Raw genomic sequence first — 14,093 nt, 5'->3', positions numbered from 1 at the left:
GCCCCCCGCTTCCTCTTCTCTCACTCCCTTCTACATAGCCCTGACTTGGTCCCTTTGTTCTTCCCCCTCCCAGCCCCATAGCACTTACGTACATGTCTGTAATTTATTTATATTAACGCCTGTCTCCCACCCTCTAGAATGTAAGCTCGCTGTGGGCAGGGAATGTGACTGCTTATTGTATTATCCTTTCCCAAGCACTTAGTACAATGCTCTGCATACAGTAAGCACTCCATAAATACGATTGAAATGAATGGTGCCAAGGTGCAGTATAGCCTCAAGTCCCTGATAAAAGGGAAATGTTGGTCTCCCTTGCTTTACACCAGAGTGGTGAACTTCAACTCAAGGCAAATCAGTCTAAAGTGAAACAAGCTGTATGTTGGAAAACAGGGATGAGGCTCAAGTTTTCTGAGCCAAGATCAGACAGCCTCCATTCCCATATGCCACTGTTGTTTCTCCCGAGTCAATCAACGTCTGCCTACCTGGGTCTGTGTGATCCATCCAGCATTGGCTCACTCCCACCTTGGAGCTCTGGGTTAAAGTGGCCCAAGCACAATGCTGCCAAGCCTCCGGAAGCCTGAGCTGAGCTACTCCAGGTCTCCCGGGCCAATACTGAAAGGATCAGTGTGGCTCTGCTGAACTGTAAGAAGCCTGAATAAATGTGAGACTCCTGTGCCTGGCCAAAACTACTTTTCTCCTAACCACCCCAGGGTGGACTAAGTTTTTAATAGCAAAAGTAGAATCCTGTAAATGTGAACCAATGTAAACAGAGCTCATGGGCAGTGAGACATCTGTCAGTATTCTGTTTCACAGATTCAACTCTAATTAAGTTCTTCCTGTTATCTATCCCCAAGGATACATTAAAACAAGCAAAAAGCACCTCTGGTTCATCAAAACAGTGCTTTTAAATGATCAAAGAAAGTCCATTTGTGGCTGAGATCTTGGGTTGAGTGACTTTTGAGATGTTAGCCAAGACTGTAGGAAAGGGAAAAGACAAGTTTAAAAAAAGAAAACTATCTTTATTTTTTATTTCTTCTTCAGTTACACACTTTTAAACTGGGATGTATTTTATTATTCAGACATTCAGGCAATGCTGATTTCATTTGTGTAGACAGAGAAAAAGCATGTAAATGCAAAACACTGTTGGCAAAATCTGACCATGCCTCCACTGTCTATTACCGACCAGCTGGTGTTGCCAGAAGACTCTTTCCTTGGCAATACAGTGGAGCCTTGAAAACATTGCTAAAAGCAAATATCTACGAACTGGTCTTTGCAGCAAATAAAGGGTTTTATACCTTAAAATATTTAAGTCCAACATTGGATTAATATAAATACCTTTTGTGGAAGGAGTCCAGATCATATAAACACTGTACAGTCCAAAATTTTTTTTTTTTTGAAAATGAAACTAAACAGGTGTATAGGAAATACAGGAATTGCATGGACATACATCTATACTGGAGCAAAACATTTGGTCAGATATTGTTCAGAAACACATGACTTCACATTAGAATAGCCAGGTTGACCATCTACCTTTTCAGCTCAATGCAAACAAAACTAAATGTTTAGCATGTAAATCCTGTAGTTTGAGACAATATGACTCATATTTTGAATAGGTAGAATGGAAACTGTTGACCAGATGTTACTGTGAAGGTTTCATAGGCTGAATTCAGGTCTTTAAAAACAAGTATTTAGCCAGATCATTTATGGCAACAAAGAGAATGTCCAATTTGTAGGTGTGAGTGCCAAATTCATAAAAAAAAAGGCTCAACTCCTGGCTGCTTCAAAATAAATTATAAAATACAATTAAAATCCCTGTAACACAATAATGAATTCAAAAGTATGTGTTCATATATTCCAATACTTTTTGAACATTAGCTCAAAAGAAAAAAAAATAAATAGGTATGCCAAATAGGCATGAGCTTAATAAGACAAGAAGTACTACATTAATATGAGGAGATGTCCTATTCAAAAGTGTGAATCTGATATTTGGTAAATATAACTTCTCTTGTCTCTCTCTTTCCCCAACTTTCTCTCTCCAATACTCCCTAGAAATTCCTGGCTAGTGACAAAAGTCACACCTCAGTCTTTGTGGTTTAAATGAAAAAAATGAGAAGAGTGGGAATGAATTGCTTTTTCTAGAGGACAACTGGTGTGTTCATAGCACAGGCACTTGGAGAGACTATATTGTACACTAACTGCAACAACACTGAAAAGGGACAAACATTTCAGAGAACCCAATGAAGTTTTGAGTCTCATAGGCTAATATGCACAAAAGGCAACACAGTCTGACACATTCTCTTCTTTTTTTTTTAAGTAGAGTGCAATAAAATTTACCGTTAAATGGCACATCCAAAGTTTTCAGCTTCGGGAAGGTGTCCTTTAGCAGGAGGCAGCAGTGAGATTGTCTTCAGCTTGGATCCCCAATCCTCTGAACAAAGTTTACATATTTCCTCCCCTTTGGAAAATTCCTCCCTCATCGCCTGCTACCTAGTAAGCCTTTTCCCCTAAAAGCACTGTAGTAGACCAACATGTTGTGTTTCGGTGTAGCATGTGCTGGTGGCATTCCAACAGCCACTTGGAACCTCAATTAGCACACGCTCAAGGGAAAGTGCCTACTGGTGACTCATAGTTATTCATTTACAAACAGAATATTCTGACCATTCTACTGAATCCATCTCGTTATTTAGTACCTTTGGGGAGTGCCTGTACCAAGATTTCTGAAAGAGAATGCTAGTACAATTCATGAAGGCAGTACCAACCCTAATTTTGAAAATCACTGCAGATGTATTACAAAGTACGAAAGCTCAAGATAAAACTTCTTTCAAATGTTTGAGCAGCTACGTTTTTGGTTTTTGTTCTCTCCCCCCTCCTCTCCCCCCTCCCACCCCCACCCCCAACCCCCGATTAACCCAAGGAAAAAGCAACTGCTTTTGAACTGTTTGAAACATCAAAAACCAGACATGGATTATATGATTATCACTTAAGATACTGCTAACACTTTCTAGAACAGGAAAAATACTTTTAAAGTCTTGCTAAAGATACAGTAGTATTCATTTGCACCACTTCATTGATCCATTTGTTGATGGTCAGAGAAGCACTCATTTTTCACTAAATTAAGCTTATATAAGACACGGCGAAAAATAAAATATGAACAAAAGACAACTAAACTGATGCAGGGAGGCAATGATGTCTTTGTTTCTTTTTCTTCCATTAAGAGGGTGCCCTTGCTAACAATTATGGTCACTACAGAGATGATTTTAATCACGAGGCAGCGGCTGAATATTTAAGTAATTCCCGAAGGTCTGTCTGCTCGCAGATTTATTTGCGGCGTTGAATGGCTTTCCTTTTTCTTCGCTTGTGAAAACAGCAGCACCTTTAAATGTTTGGGAAAAATAACACTTCAGTTACTGCAAAGGCATGAAGAAGACACCCAGAGTAAGGATGAGTCTAATGCAGTTATCAATGTAATTTTTACATAACAAGGAACAGGCTACTGCAAAGAACACATTAAAGAGGGCAACAAAACACAGATTAGTGAAATTTCTGCAGAATGAGTTCTAAGACATTTCACCAAAGTGTATTTTTTAGGAGCAGCTAATCATGCTGAGCAACAAAAAAAGAAGCAACTAGACTACAGATGCGTTCAGCCAAGACAAAAAATGAGAGAAAAAGAGAGAGAGAGAGAGAGAGAGAGAGAAAGCAGCCAGAATGTCCTGTATTTTAACCCCAGATCCTGACTCACCACGTGAAATTAAGCATCTCGCTTAAACTCTACGTCGACTCAGTAAATCCTCCTTGTCAGCTCACCTTTTCCTGGCAGTTTTCTCATGGGTTCCCTCTCCTCGTGTCTAAGAGGCAACGAGGGCTGGATGCATGACCAGAATGGAAATACTTAATAGCAAAGGTGGGCCTAACTCCCAGAAAGACCATTTCCCTCCTCTTCTTCTCAGAATCCTGTCCCACTCCAGAGTTCAAAAGAGGGCCTGGCTGTGCATCCATCACCAGATTCTACTAAAGAGTACAAATGACGCCACCATACTAATTAGCCTAAACACTGCAGGCTCTGGAAGGGGTCATGAATGTCCAGTGAGAATCCTCTTTTATCTCTTCCTGGAGATTTTCTTTGACTGCTACTCCAGACACTTATCCTAATTCTGCCTTACACTGTCCCTGAGGTAAGAGGTATTTTTGCCCAGCCTCCTCAGAATGACCTGCTTGATTCAGTGTCGTGAACAATAATGTTCTCTAGGAGGTTGCAACCTGACATCCAAGTTCAAAAGAGGAATCCAGGACCGCTCTCTCAAGAGGACTAGTTCCTCTTAATCTCCCCACCAGCCTCTCTCCTGATGGACCAAGTCCCTGTGAAGGCCTTAGCCTTAGGGCAGCTGGTCAGAGTTGAACCCCAAGAGAGAGTGCTGTCCTTAGGAAGAACACAATGAGCATCCAAAGACCAAAGATTCGTGTTCCGTGGAAAGGGACTGGGCACTTCAGTGTGACCACCATGCTGTCAAGGGGCTGGTATGACAGTCCCAGGAGCCTCACATCAGCTGGGCTTCAGGGCCACTAGCTTTGCTTGCCTTGAGAACAGCGAGGGGTTATTACCTTTACTGACACAGTCTATTCTTGGTCTAAATACACATCCCATAAAGAAATGGACCAAGGTTAAGAAGCCTGTCCGGAAATCCCTGACAGAGCTTGCTAAATGGAAATTCACTTTTTTCCTGTAAAATTCCAAGATCTCTGTCATCAAGGGTCCCAGAAGCTGAAATGCCTACAAGAAGATAACTCCTTTACAATTTTCTACATGACAGCCAAGATGGCCAGAAAATTCTTGTTTCAAAGGCACCATCACTTTCTCCATCTTCTTTCTGGTGAGAAATTATTTCAGGCCCTTGGTTGGGATTAGGAGCATGCCCACATTACTACTCAGAGGGTATCCAAAAGCAAAACACCTGAGTTTCACTTCAGCATTCATTTAAGTAGTGTGTGCTGATTGCAGATCAATTTATGAAGCCTGAACAATTCAAAATGGGTGTGTGGGGTCACTTTTTCATGTACTGCTTTGACTGCAGAATGGTACACACTCTGACTCAGTCATGGTGGCTACATAGAGTTCAGAGTCCACGGGAGTCACTACAGAACAATTACAAACAGGTCCTAGTGGAGTACTTGGTATAATTTCGCACAACCTGAGGATGTGATAAGGCAAAGGTTTCTTGCAGACAGCTCTAAAAATATCACAAGGAGTGACAAAATTCTCCACATGGAGAATTATCTTCTCTGAGATCCAAGCAACTGAGAAAACAAAGCCAACTGATTTTCTCCACAGTAATGAACTCCAGTTTGAACGAGATGGAACAAAAACTATTAAACTATGCATGAGCATGTAATTACAGAATTTGGAAAATTTCTATCAGCAAGAAAAAATTAACGGGCACCTACTGAATACAACAGGCTACACTAGCGATATCAGTTTGACCTTTGGGAAAAATGAATTGCACAGCCATAGTAAACTAACATTCCAATCACCTAACATAAAATAGCCCCACCAGCAACTAGTGTTCCAAATCTGTATGGCCACCTCAGTGCTCCATAGGGATGTAGGTCAATTTTTTTATATTTCTATTTCAATTGCACTTGGTTGCTGCATTAAGAACACTCCACACAGAAAAGGTCGAGTATGAAATATTCTCAATGGGGGTTAAACTCCTAAGACCTTTGCACATTTACCAGCCACTCAAGTGGAATATTTACAACTCCACAATTTAATACTTAACACATATGACTGTACTTCTCATAAATGCGATAATCCAAGGGTTGATTTTTTTTCCCAGTTTGCGTTCAACTCCCACTTGAACTGTGCAAATGTAACTAAAGGCAAAGATATTACATTGCCAGGAGAAAATATGTTCAACCTGCAACATTTGGGAAATCACTGCAATTAAAATCATATGAAATTATTTAAAATCAAATATTTTTAAAATGGTCATGGGAAAGGAATTTTATGGCCCAAGCCATCGAAAAAACTATTGTTTTTGTACAAATGACCTCCATTTGAAAAAAATCACACTTGCACACATGGATAAAATCTCACCAACCCCAAAGGGGAACTCAAATAACGCACGCTCTCTCTCATCCACTCTCTGTGCCCTTTATTCATAGAAACTATGCTACTGACAGTGAGCTTTTTTTGTAGGATGTGCAAATGTGGCCAATAAGGCCCATGCCTGCTGATGATCCTTCCGCATAGAGGGTGTGCGAAGATAGCCGCTTGCTGCGCCATCCTATTTGCTGCCCACAGTGTTGGGCATTGCTTTCGTTTATCTTTCTTCATGCTGTGATCTTCCATAATCCTCTCCTATAGTAGAGTAGCTCCATCTCTAACTACAGTAGCTCCATCTCTAACTACTGTACATAAAGCTACCATCTTCCAGTGCCACCATCTCTCAACTATCCGGGGCTGTGTCAGATGGCCCAGGTTTTGGCTTAATAGTGTCTTCAAAGCATTTCTTCTTCTATCCTATTTATGGTTTCCCCACTGCACCTCACCATTCATCAGCTATCCTGCTTCTGTCCATCCCTCTTGCATGTCCTGCCCAGAGAAGGTGTGATTTGATCGGCATCGCTTCGATACTAGAGATCTGACTGCATTCCAATACTTCATTGTTTGTGATCCTGACTTCCAATCTGATGTTAACAGTACCCCGTTCACTTTAAGTTCACTCTGACCCTTCATTTCAGTCTGAAGCTTGAGGTCATATTTGTGCCACATTGTCAGCCTCCCAAACGAGACTCCTTGATTCCACTTTTTTTACCTCTTTCCACAAGAGGCAGAGTGGCCTAGTGGAAAGAGCGCAGGACTGGGAGTCAGGAGACTAGGATTCCAATCCTGACTCTACCATTTGCCTGCTGTGTGACCTTAGGCAAGTGACTTCACATCTCTGAGCCTGTTTCCTCATCTAACTGCTCTCCCTCCCTCTTACACTATGGGCTTCCTGTGAGACAGAGACTGATCTAATAATCTTGTATCTACTCCATAGCTTAGTAGGTTCTAATCCCTGCTCTGCCACTTTTCAGCTGTGTGACCTTGGGCAAGTCACTTAACTTCTCTGGGCCTCAGTCCTTCATCTGTAAAATTGGGATGGAAGCCTGTGAGCCCTAAGTGGAACACCCTGATTACCTTGTATTGACCCCAGCACTTAGAAAAGTGCTTTGCACATACTAAGCGCTTAACAAATGCCATTATTATTATTATTATTATTATTAGTGAAGTACTATCCGCTTGGCACATAGTAAATACCACGATTATTCTTATGTGTGATGTGTTGCTCAGGTAGCAGAATTAATTAACAGCCTTCAATTCGGTGCTGCTGTGGGAGAACTTTGGAGAACCTTGGTAGGTTTACTCAAACTGTCAGTCCATAGTGCCTTGACAATTCTGAAAATTGGCTTACAGTCAGGTGCAGGTCTTCTGGGGGTCTTCTGCTTGGGTCAAGGTGTTTCTTGCAGGTGCCTTCATTCTCCTGAAGTTTGCAAGACTTTTCTCTTTAGCGAAAGTATTCAAGAGATAGTCAAACTGTTTGGCCCCCTCCCATCTCCACACTAATGCTGACTCCCCTTCAGATATCAAGCAAAGGCAATGGTATTCTAGTGATTGTGTGACTTTGGGCAAGCCACTTAGCTTCTCTGTGCCTCAGTTACCTCATATGTAAAAATGGGGATTAAAAAATGTGAGCCCCACATGGGACAATGTGATTACCCTGTAACTACCCCAGTGCTTAGAACAGTGCTCAGCACATAGTAAGCACTTAACAAATACCATAATTATTATTATTATTAATGTATCCTTGTTTAAATCTTAGGTGTAACCAAGGTGTCTTTACAAGTTAATGTTTGGCACATTCACTGAGCAGAAATTGGCCCTTGTTTTCAACTTTCTAGTCTAGGTTAGTCCTATGATTTTTCTTCAGATTTTAGCATCACTGCCTAAATGGGTGTTGAATCTTGCACGGCAATGAACCTATCAGACAAAAGCACTGTAGGGTTGATTCAGTTTATGAAGAATTTTTCTTCACATTCATAAGGAAAGACAGGCGTCCGGTAGTCCAAATCACCACTAGAGGGCAGCACGATTACGTGTGATATGGATTTCTCCAAAAAGCACAGAGATATGCAAGGGCCTTCCTGCTGAACTAGGAAATACCTTGAGTAGTCAGATTAACTTCAGATGTTGCAGATGAGAGGAAAACAGGGCATTCAAGAACATTGTAAAGTGATTTTTTTTCTGCCCGAGTGAATTGTTTATACTAATGCAAAACAATGTATATACTTCAGCATAAATAATGACTAAGTTACTGCTATGATTACTTATTCCGATGAAATCAAGTATGTTCTAGGCAAATAGATTTCTGAATGGATTTTTCCTCTGAAGATATGTCTTTTTAGTCCAGATCTACACAGGGCAAAGCTCACCCTCTATGCCACCCCACACTGGCAGTGGTAGCTCCGTGATCCCAAAGGATACGGTTTTGCAATAGGAGTCCAGGCTCGGCTCTCATCAGGGTACCTGACGATAGCTCATCAGTTTGACAGGTGGCACTGAGGTTTGTTCAACCATTCATCCTCCTTTTTTTTTTTCATGGCTAGCTTCTCCCTAGCTTCTCCACCTCCTGCCTGATGTTGCCTTTGTGTTACACATTCACAGAAGAGGGCACATAAAGAACACTGACCCACTTTTCTGATCCTAAATAACACAGTTTATGCTGAAATGCCTCCAGCCCTTCACTTTCTTACTCCAGAGAATCTCTGTATTTGTATGGCCATCTCAGTGTTCCATCCAGGCAGACTCCCATACAAACAGGAGGATTGCCTAAAGGCACAAACTCATCAGCTCTCCAAAACGTAAGTCCGACAGTTCGGCTGACACAAATACCATCGCCATTATCACCTCCATTTATTGAGCACTGCCGTTAGGCGTCTGGGAGCATACAACAAGAGCACACTGTCCCTGCCTTTTGAGAAGCAATGTGACAATGTGACAAAAATCACCACTGCATCTCCCCCAATCTATGCCCTACACAGCGGGCTAAGAATCGAGTACGTTAAAATACATCTGCTCCATGAAGAATTGGCCCGTCTCTCTAAACAGGCTTCAGGCTCCCTCAGGTGGTGGAGAACACCAGGTTTAGTGCTGAGGGGAATTGCTGAGAAATGACAAGACACTAGTCCTTCCGAGTTTTCTGCCTACCTATTTTACAGACAAGAAACCCACCAGAGTACCCTAATGGCATCAAAAAATGAATCAGTCTCCTCAGACAGTAAGTTCAAATCGAAAGCATCTCTCAAAGATCAACAGATCCACCATTCTCCTCGCTGCCCTGTCTGCTGGGGAAGCCACTCCTCTGATAATAATAATAATAATGTTGGTATTTGTTAAGCACTTACTATGTGCAGAGCACTGTTCTAAGCGCTGGGGGAGACACAGGGGAATAAGGTTGTCCCATGTGGGGCTCACAGTCTTAATCCCCATTTTACAGATGAGGGAACTGAGGCACAGAGAAGTTAAGTGACTCGCCCACAGTCACACAGCTGACAAGTGGCAGAGCTGGGATTCGAACTCATGAGCCCTGACTCCAAAGCCCGTGCTCTTTCCACTGCGCCACGCTGCTTCTCGTAATCATACTGAAAGGTTCCTGAATCATCTTTAGAGAAATCCACATTGGTGGAAGCAGTGGTGGAAGCTTTCCCCTCATCCACCAGTCCCTTGCAAGGTCTGGGAGCAGGAGGGGATAAGGGGAAGGAGTGTGAGGAACTCTTTGAATTGTGTGCTCAACTCTCCAACACCTCTGCATCCAAAATGGCTAGGAGTTACAGGGGGACAGAAGCTGGGAGAAGCCTGAGAACCTGCACAGGCCAAATCTGGGGGACCTGGGCCCTCCCCACCCCCTGGTAGACAGTAGAGCTAAAAGCGGATTTGCTGGTGTGGTCTGACAATGGCCCAGTGACTCTGGCTGCACATATACAGCTCACTGGGCCATCCCAGCTCCGTTGGAAGAGTAGTTACTGGAGGAGGGTTTTTAACAAAAACAAAACAAAAACCTCTCAAATTTCACTTACTTATTTTGTTCTTTCTCCTGTTATCCTCTTGTGGCCGAGTCAGCAGTGGAACCAACAGCATATGGAAGGGGAGTGCAGGGGCACTGGCCTATACCCAACTGCATATGGCTTCGTGCAAGCATGGGTTGGTTCCTTGGAATCTGGACCTGTGGAACCTGCAGGCTGGATGGGGCCTGTGCAGGACTCCCCAGGGAAAGAGGACTTACCTAGAGCCTCTGGCTCCTGCTGTCTCTTTGTTGCCTCTTCCTTGTGACCATGACCATGAGCTGGCACACCAGGTGCTATGGAGAAGTCCTCTCCCTGGACCCCCACAGCTCCTGGCATAGATTTGTTGTCCAATCCCTCAGTCAGCATTCTATAGGCCCAGAAATTTAGAGTCACAACCCAAACCTGGGAAATATGTGAACAGTCTACTCCTGTATCTAGATGCTCTAGAAACCACCACTCACTTAGGCAACGGTGGATGCCTAGGGAGCTAGCCTAGGAGGCTGGGTTGAGCTGAACCGGGGGAGGGGAGAAAGAAGGGAAGTCTACTGGAAAGTAAGGGGGTGAGCTGCCCCAACTCGGCAGAAGAGATTTTGCGTGTAGCCTAGGAAACCACATTGCTGAAACATCCTGTTAGCATGGAAGCTTTAAATAGCTTCATGACCCACACTGGATCACCACCCTGCCCTGAGGGAAGACTATATCCAGTCAGTGTGGAATCCCTCCTGTCTTTGGAGGGTGGGGAGGAGGAGATGGAGGGAAAGAAGGTGAATGCCACCAGCCTCCACTCCTTCCTGCCTTGAAAAAAGGGGGTCCAGGAGGTGGTGGTCAAAGGGTGGGCCCAGAGGTTTCCTTTTCATTTTCTTTCATATACACGTACGCACAGAGAGCTTTATTTGACAGAAACGTATGCGATCGCAGACGTAGGCCCACACAGTGGGACTAGAGATGCAACTCCTAAACAAGGGATTCAATGGGCATCGAATATTGCCCAGAAAGATCTACTCAGGTCAACTGGCCGAAAATTTGAAGAAGAGGGAAGCACCATATACCAAAACCAAAACCATATACCAAAGCCAAAAATAAACTAGTTGACAGCAAATGTTGAAGCAGGAGGAAAGCAGTGTGAATCAGTTTCAATAAAATTGGAATTATGCCATTGAATGGTGGGCTACCGATTAAAGAAGAGGAGGGAACTCGCTGACTCCCCTGTTTTGCCATAGGTGATATTCAGATCAGAACATCAGTCAACTACATGCACTAAGGAAGAGAAACGGCTGAATCTCAAAGAGCATTGGAGTGATGCAAGGGCAAGAGTATGTTCTAAACAAGAAACCTGGTTGTGAACAGGTGCCAAAGACATGGGGCAAGTAAGTTATCTATGAAACAAAATGATGATGGCTGGGTCATGCAGCTAGCAGTAAGGACCCCAGATGGACTTCTCGCTCCCTAACACACTGGACCCCAAGAACACACAATACCCATTTAGAAGATCAAGTCTGTGCTGGGCATATCCAATGACAAGAGTATGTTAGAGATGCATAACAGCACAGACCAACGTGACACTGCCTTGCATTTGTAAAGCCTGCTACCTCGCTAAATATAATAATGTTGGTATTTGTTAAGCGCTTACTATGTGCCGAGCACTGTTCTAAGCGCTGGGGTAGACATAGGGGAATCAGGTTGTCCCACATGGGGCTCACAGTCTTAATCCCCATTTTACAGATGAGGGAACTGAGGCACAGAGAAGTTAAGTGACTTGCCCACAGTCACACAGCCGACAAGTGGCAGAGCTGGGATTCGAACTCATGAGCCCTGACTCCAAAGCCCGTGCTCTTTCCACTGAGCCACGATATAAATACTGTGATGAAGAGGACTTAAAAGACCAGGTGGAGAGATTGAAGAAAGAATCTAAGATAGCTTTAAGAACCACTCCCATGCTCTGTCTTGGTTAAGAGTAGGCAAAGGAGCTCAAGATACCTCGACAGAGGATAAGGTAGGCACCAAGACTACATTCCTTTAACTCATGTGCCTGTTACTATCGGATTGTTGTATCTCTCCATTTGGGATCTACGATCTCTGGGGGCGGAGGGGGCGGGCAGGTATTTTCTCCGTACATCTGTACTGATATCGAGAAGATGATTTCTGAAAATGACTCTGGCTAGGAAATTAGACTATTTCTGTTTCCTCACTTAAGCAATGGTGGAAATGGCTCACCTCACAAGACCCGAGGCAGATTTCCTAAAGGACATTGTTCTCTTGAGATCGGATTGAAAAGGGTTCCAAGAATTCTCAGGAAGAAAAATATTCGAAGAGGCAGGGTTTCTGAGAAGAAAATTTTGCTCTGAAGATTTCACTTCTTCTTTGTATCAGATCCATTACTGCATAACCTGCATTCAATGGGATAGTTCTACATCCTAATACCCTTAATTGCCCATGCCTTGCCCGTCTCTCACACCCAACAAAAATCCTCATGGATAAAAGGCCCACCATATTCTGAAAGCCATCACATTAAGGTAAGCTGCCAACACATTTCACAGACAAAAATTTTACTTCCAAAGTAGTCTACTGGAACCATCATCCTCATCACTAAGACCACTGATTGTGTGCAAAGGTACTTGGAAACATACAACAGAAACAGTTGAAGTGTTCATGTCTAAAATCAAAAGTGCTTATTCTAAAGAACATCTGAACTTGGGGCCAGCAAAAAAAGACTACCTGGAAGTGGATTAAAGAGGAAGATTTTGGCCATGGATGATATGTGACAATTATAATCTGTGAGAGCTATCATCTTCGGACCCAACAGGTAATTTCAAAATCAGTCCTGATAACTGAGAAGATGGTTTTGACAAAACCACTTCGATAAGAAAGGATGTACCTGCAATCAGCATTTAAAAATCAATGCATGTCTACTAACTAAAATTTAGCTTCATTTTCTACAAATATCAGAGAGTGAATTCTGATGAGGATGCTGTTTGACCTACATGCATACTATTGCATTTGTCAGTATGCTGGATGTTTCCTGAAGTTAAGATTTTGAAATGAGTGTACTGTCCTACTACTATTTCGGGCCAAGCTAGATCTAAAAATAAAATAGATACTGAAGCACTAGGATGTAGCCAGTAGCTCAAAAGTTTGGAAAGCTTGATTTTCCATCTAAAGAAGCATATAAAGCTTTAGTGCTGAAGAAGCCCACAGAGTGATACTGCATCATCCACTTGTTTAGAAAGTGACCCCCAAACTAAGCCACTTTGAAGCAAACAAATTGCAGCAGGCAAAACAGCTCCTCAAACTATTTCTTTCTGTTTAAAACTAGTGTGCTGTGCTTCAGATCCCTTTGGGTGGGTTTTACCATTTGTAGTTAGAACAGTTTTTTTATTATTATTAAATACAGTTTTAAACAAGATTTTGAAATTACAGTCGAAGGAGTTATTTCTGCCTGTCTACACTCTGGAACTCACCACATGTTCAACACTTTCTGGCAGCTATACAACAGAGAGAATACAAGGGAAAAAGAGATTGTCAAAAAAGCAGAACAGCCCTCAGTGAAATGCCAGTTTTCCCCATGATGTTGATCATGCTTACTTTTATATCATGCTTTATTAAAAAAATTCAGTTAAAACAGCTCATTCTAGACTAATTTAAGGCATGCAGATGTTGGGAATTTAAAATGGAGAGGAAACAATTACTTTCAAATCCATAATGAGTAAATTAACATGTGAAGTGAATTTTTTTAAGTAACTGACACATTATGTAAAGAAGTGAAACACAATACAGTTAATTCAAGATTGTTTGCAAATGGATTATCCACTTTGTAGATTATCTATGGAAGTTTCTCATGCTTTCAAATTTGCATCAGCTGTAAACCAGCCATTCTTCTGACTTCCTCTTACTCTGTGGCAGCACACAACACCAGCTCTCCCAAGTCTCTAGATTTTGTGAGGCTTTTCTAAATAGATAGATCCCTCCTGGGCCGCCCCACCCCTCCACCCACC

At 42.5% G+C, this 14,093-nt stretch overlaps 1 protein-coding gene across 10 annotated transcripts in view; it reads right to left on the bottom strand.

Moving 5' to 3' along the window:
• Positions 1-3,165: 3,165 nt before the first annotated feature.
• The window catches only part of CSNK1G3 (casein kinase 1 gamma 3), a 99,810-nt gene continuing 88,882 nt past the window's right edge, over positions 3,166-14,093 (bottom strand). For 9 of the 10 annotated variants that reach the window (XM_029055626.2, XM_029055628.2, XM_029055625.2 and 6 more), the window contains 2 exons: positions 10,320-10,468; positions 3,166-3,370 (listed from right to left, as the gene is read on the bottom strand). In XM_029055626.2, coding sequence (XP_028911459.1) covers positions 3,255-3,370; positions 10,320-10,468 — 265 coding nt within the window. In that variant the 3' untranslated portion in view covers positions 3,166-3,254. The remainder of the gene's footprint in view (positions 3,371-10,319; positions 10,469-14,093) is intronic. The other variant, XM_029055630.2, reaches the window with a different exon arrangement.

The sequence above is a fragment of the Ornithorhynchus anatinus genome, chromosome X5 (assembly GCF_004115215.2).
Source record: "Ornithorhynchus anatinus isolate Pmale09 chromosome X5, mOrnAna1.pri.v4, whole genome shotgun sequence".
In the NCBI taxonomy this organism is placed as follows: Eukaryota; Metazoa; Chordata; class Mammalia; order Monotremata; family Ornithorhynchidae; genus Ornithorhynchus; species Ornithorhynchus anatinus.
The sequence above is the reverse complement of the archived record's forward strand: the minus strand, read 5'-3'. Positions and strand labels throughout refer to the sequence as shown.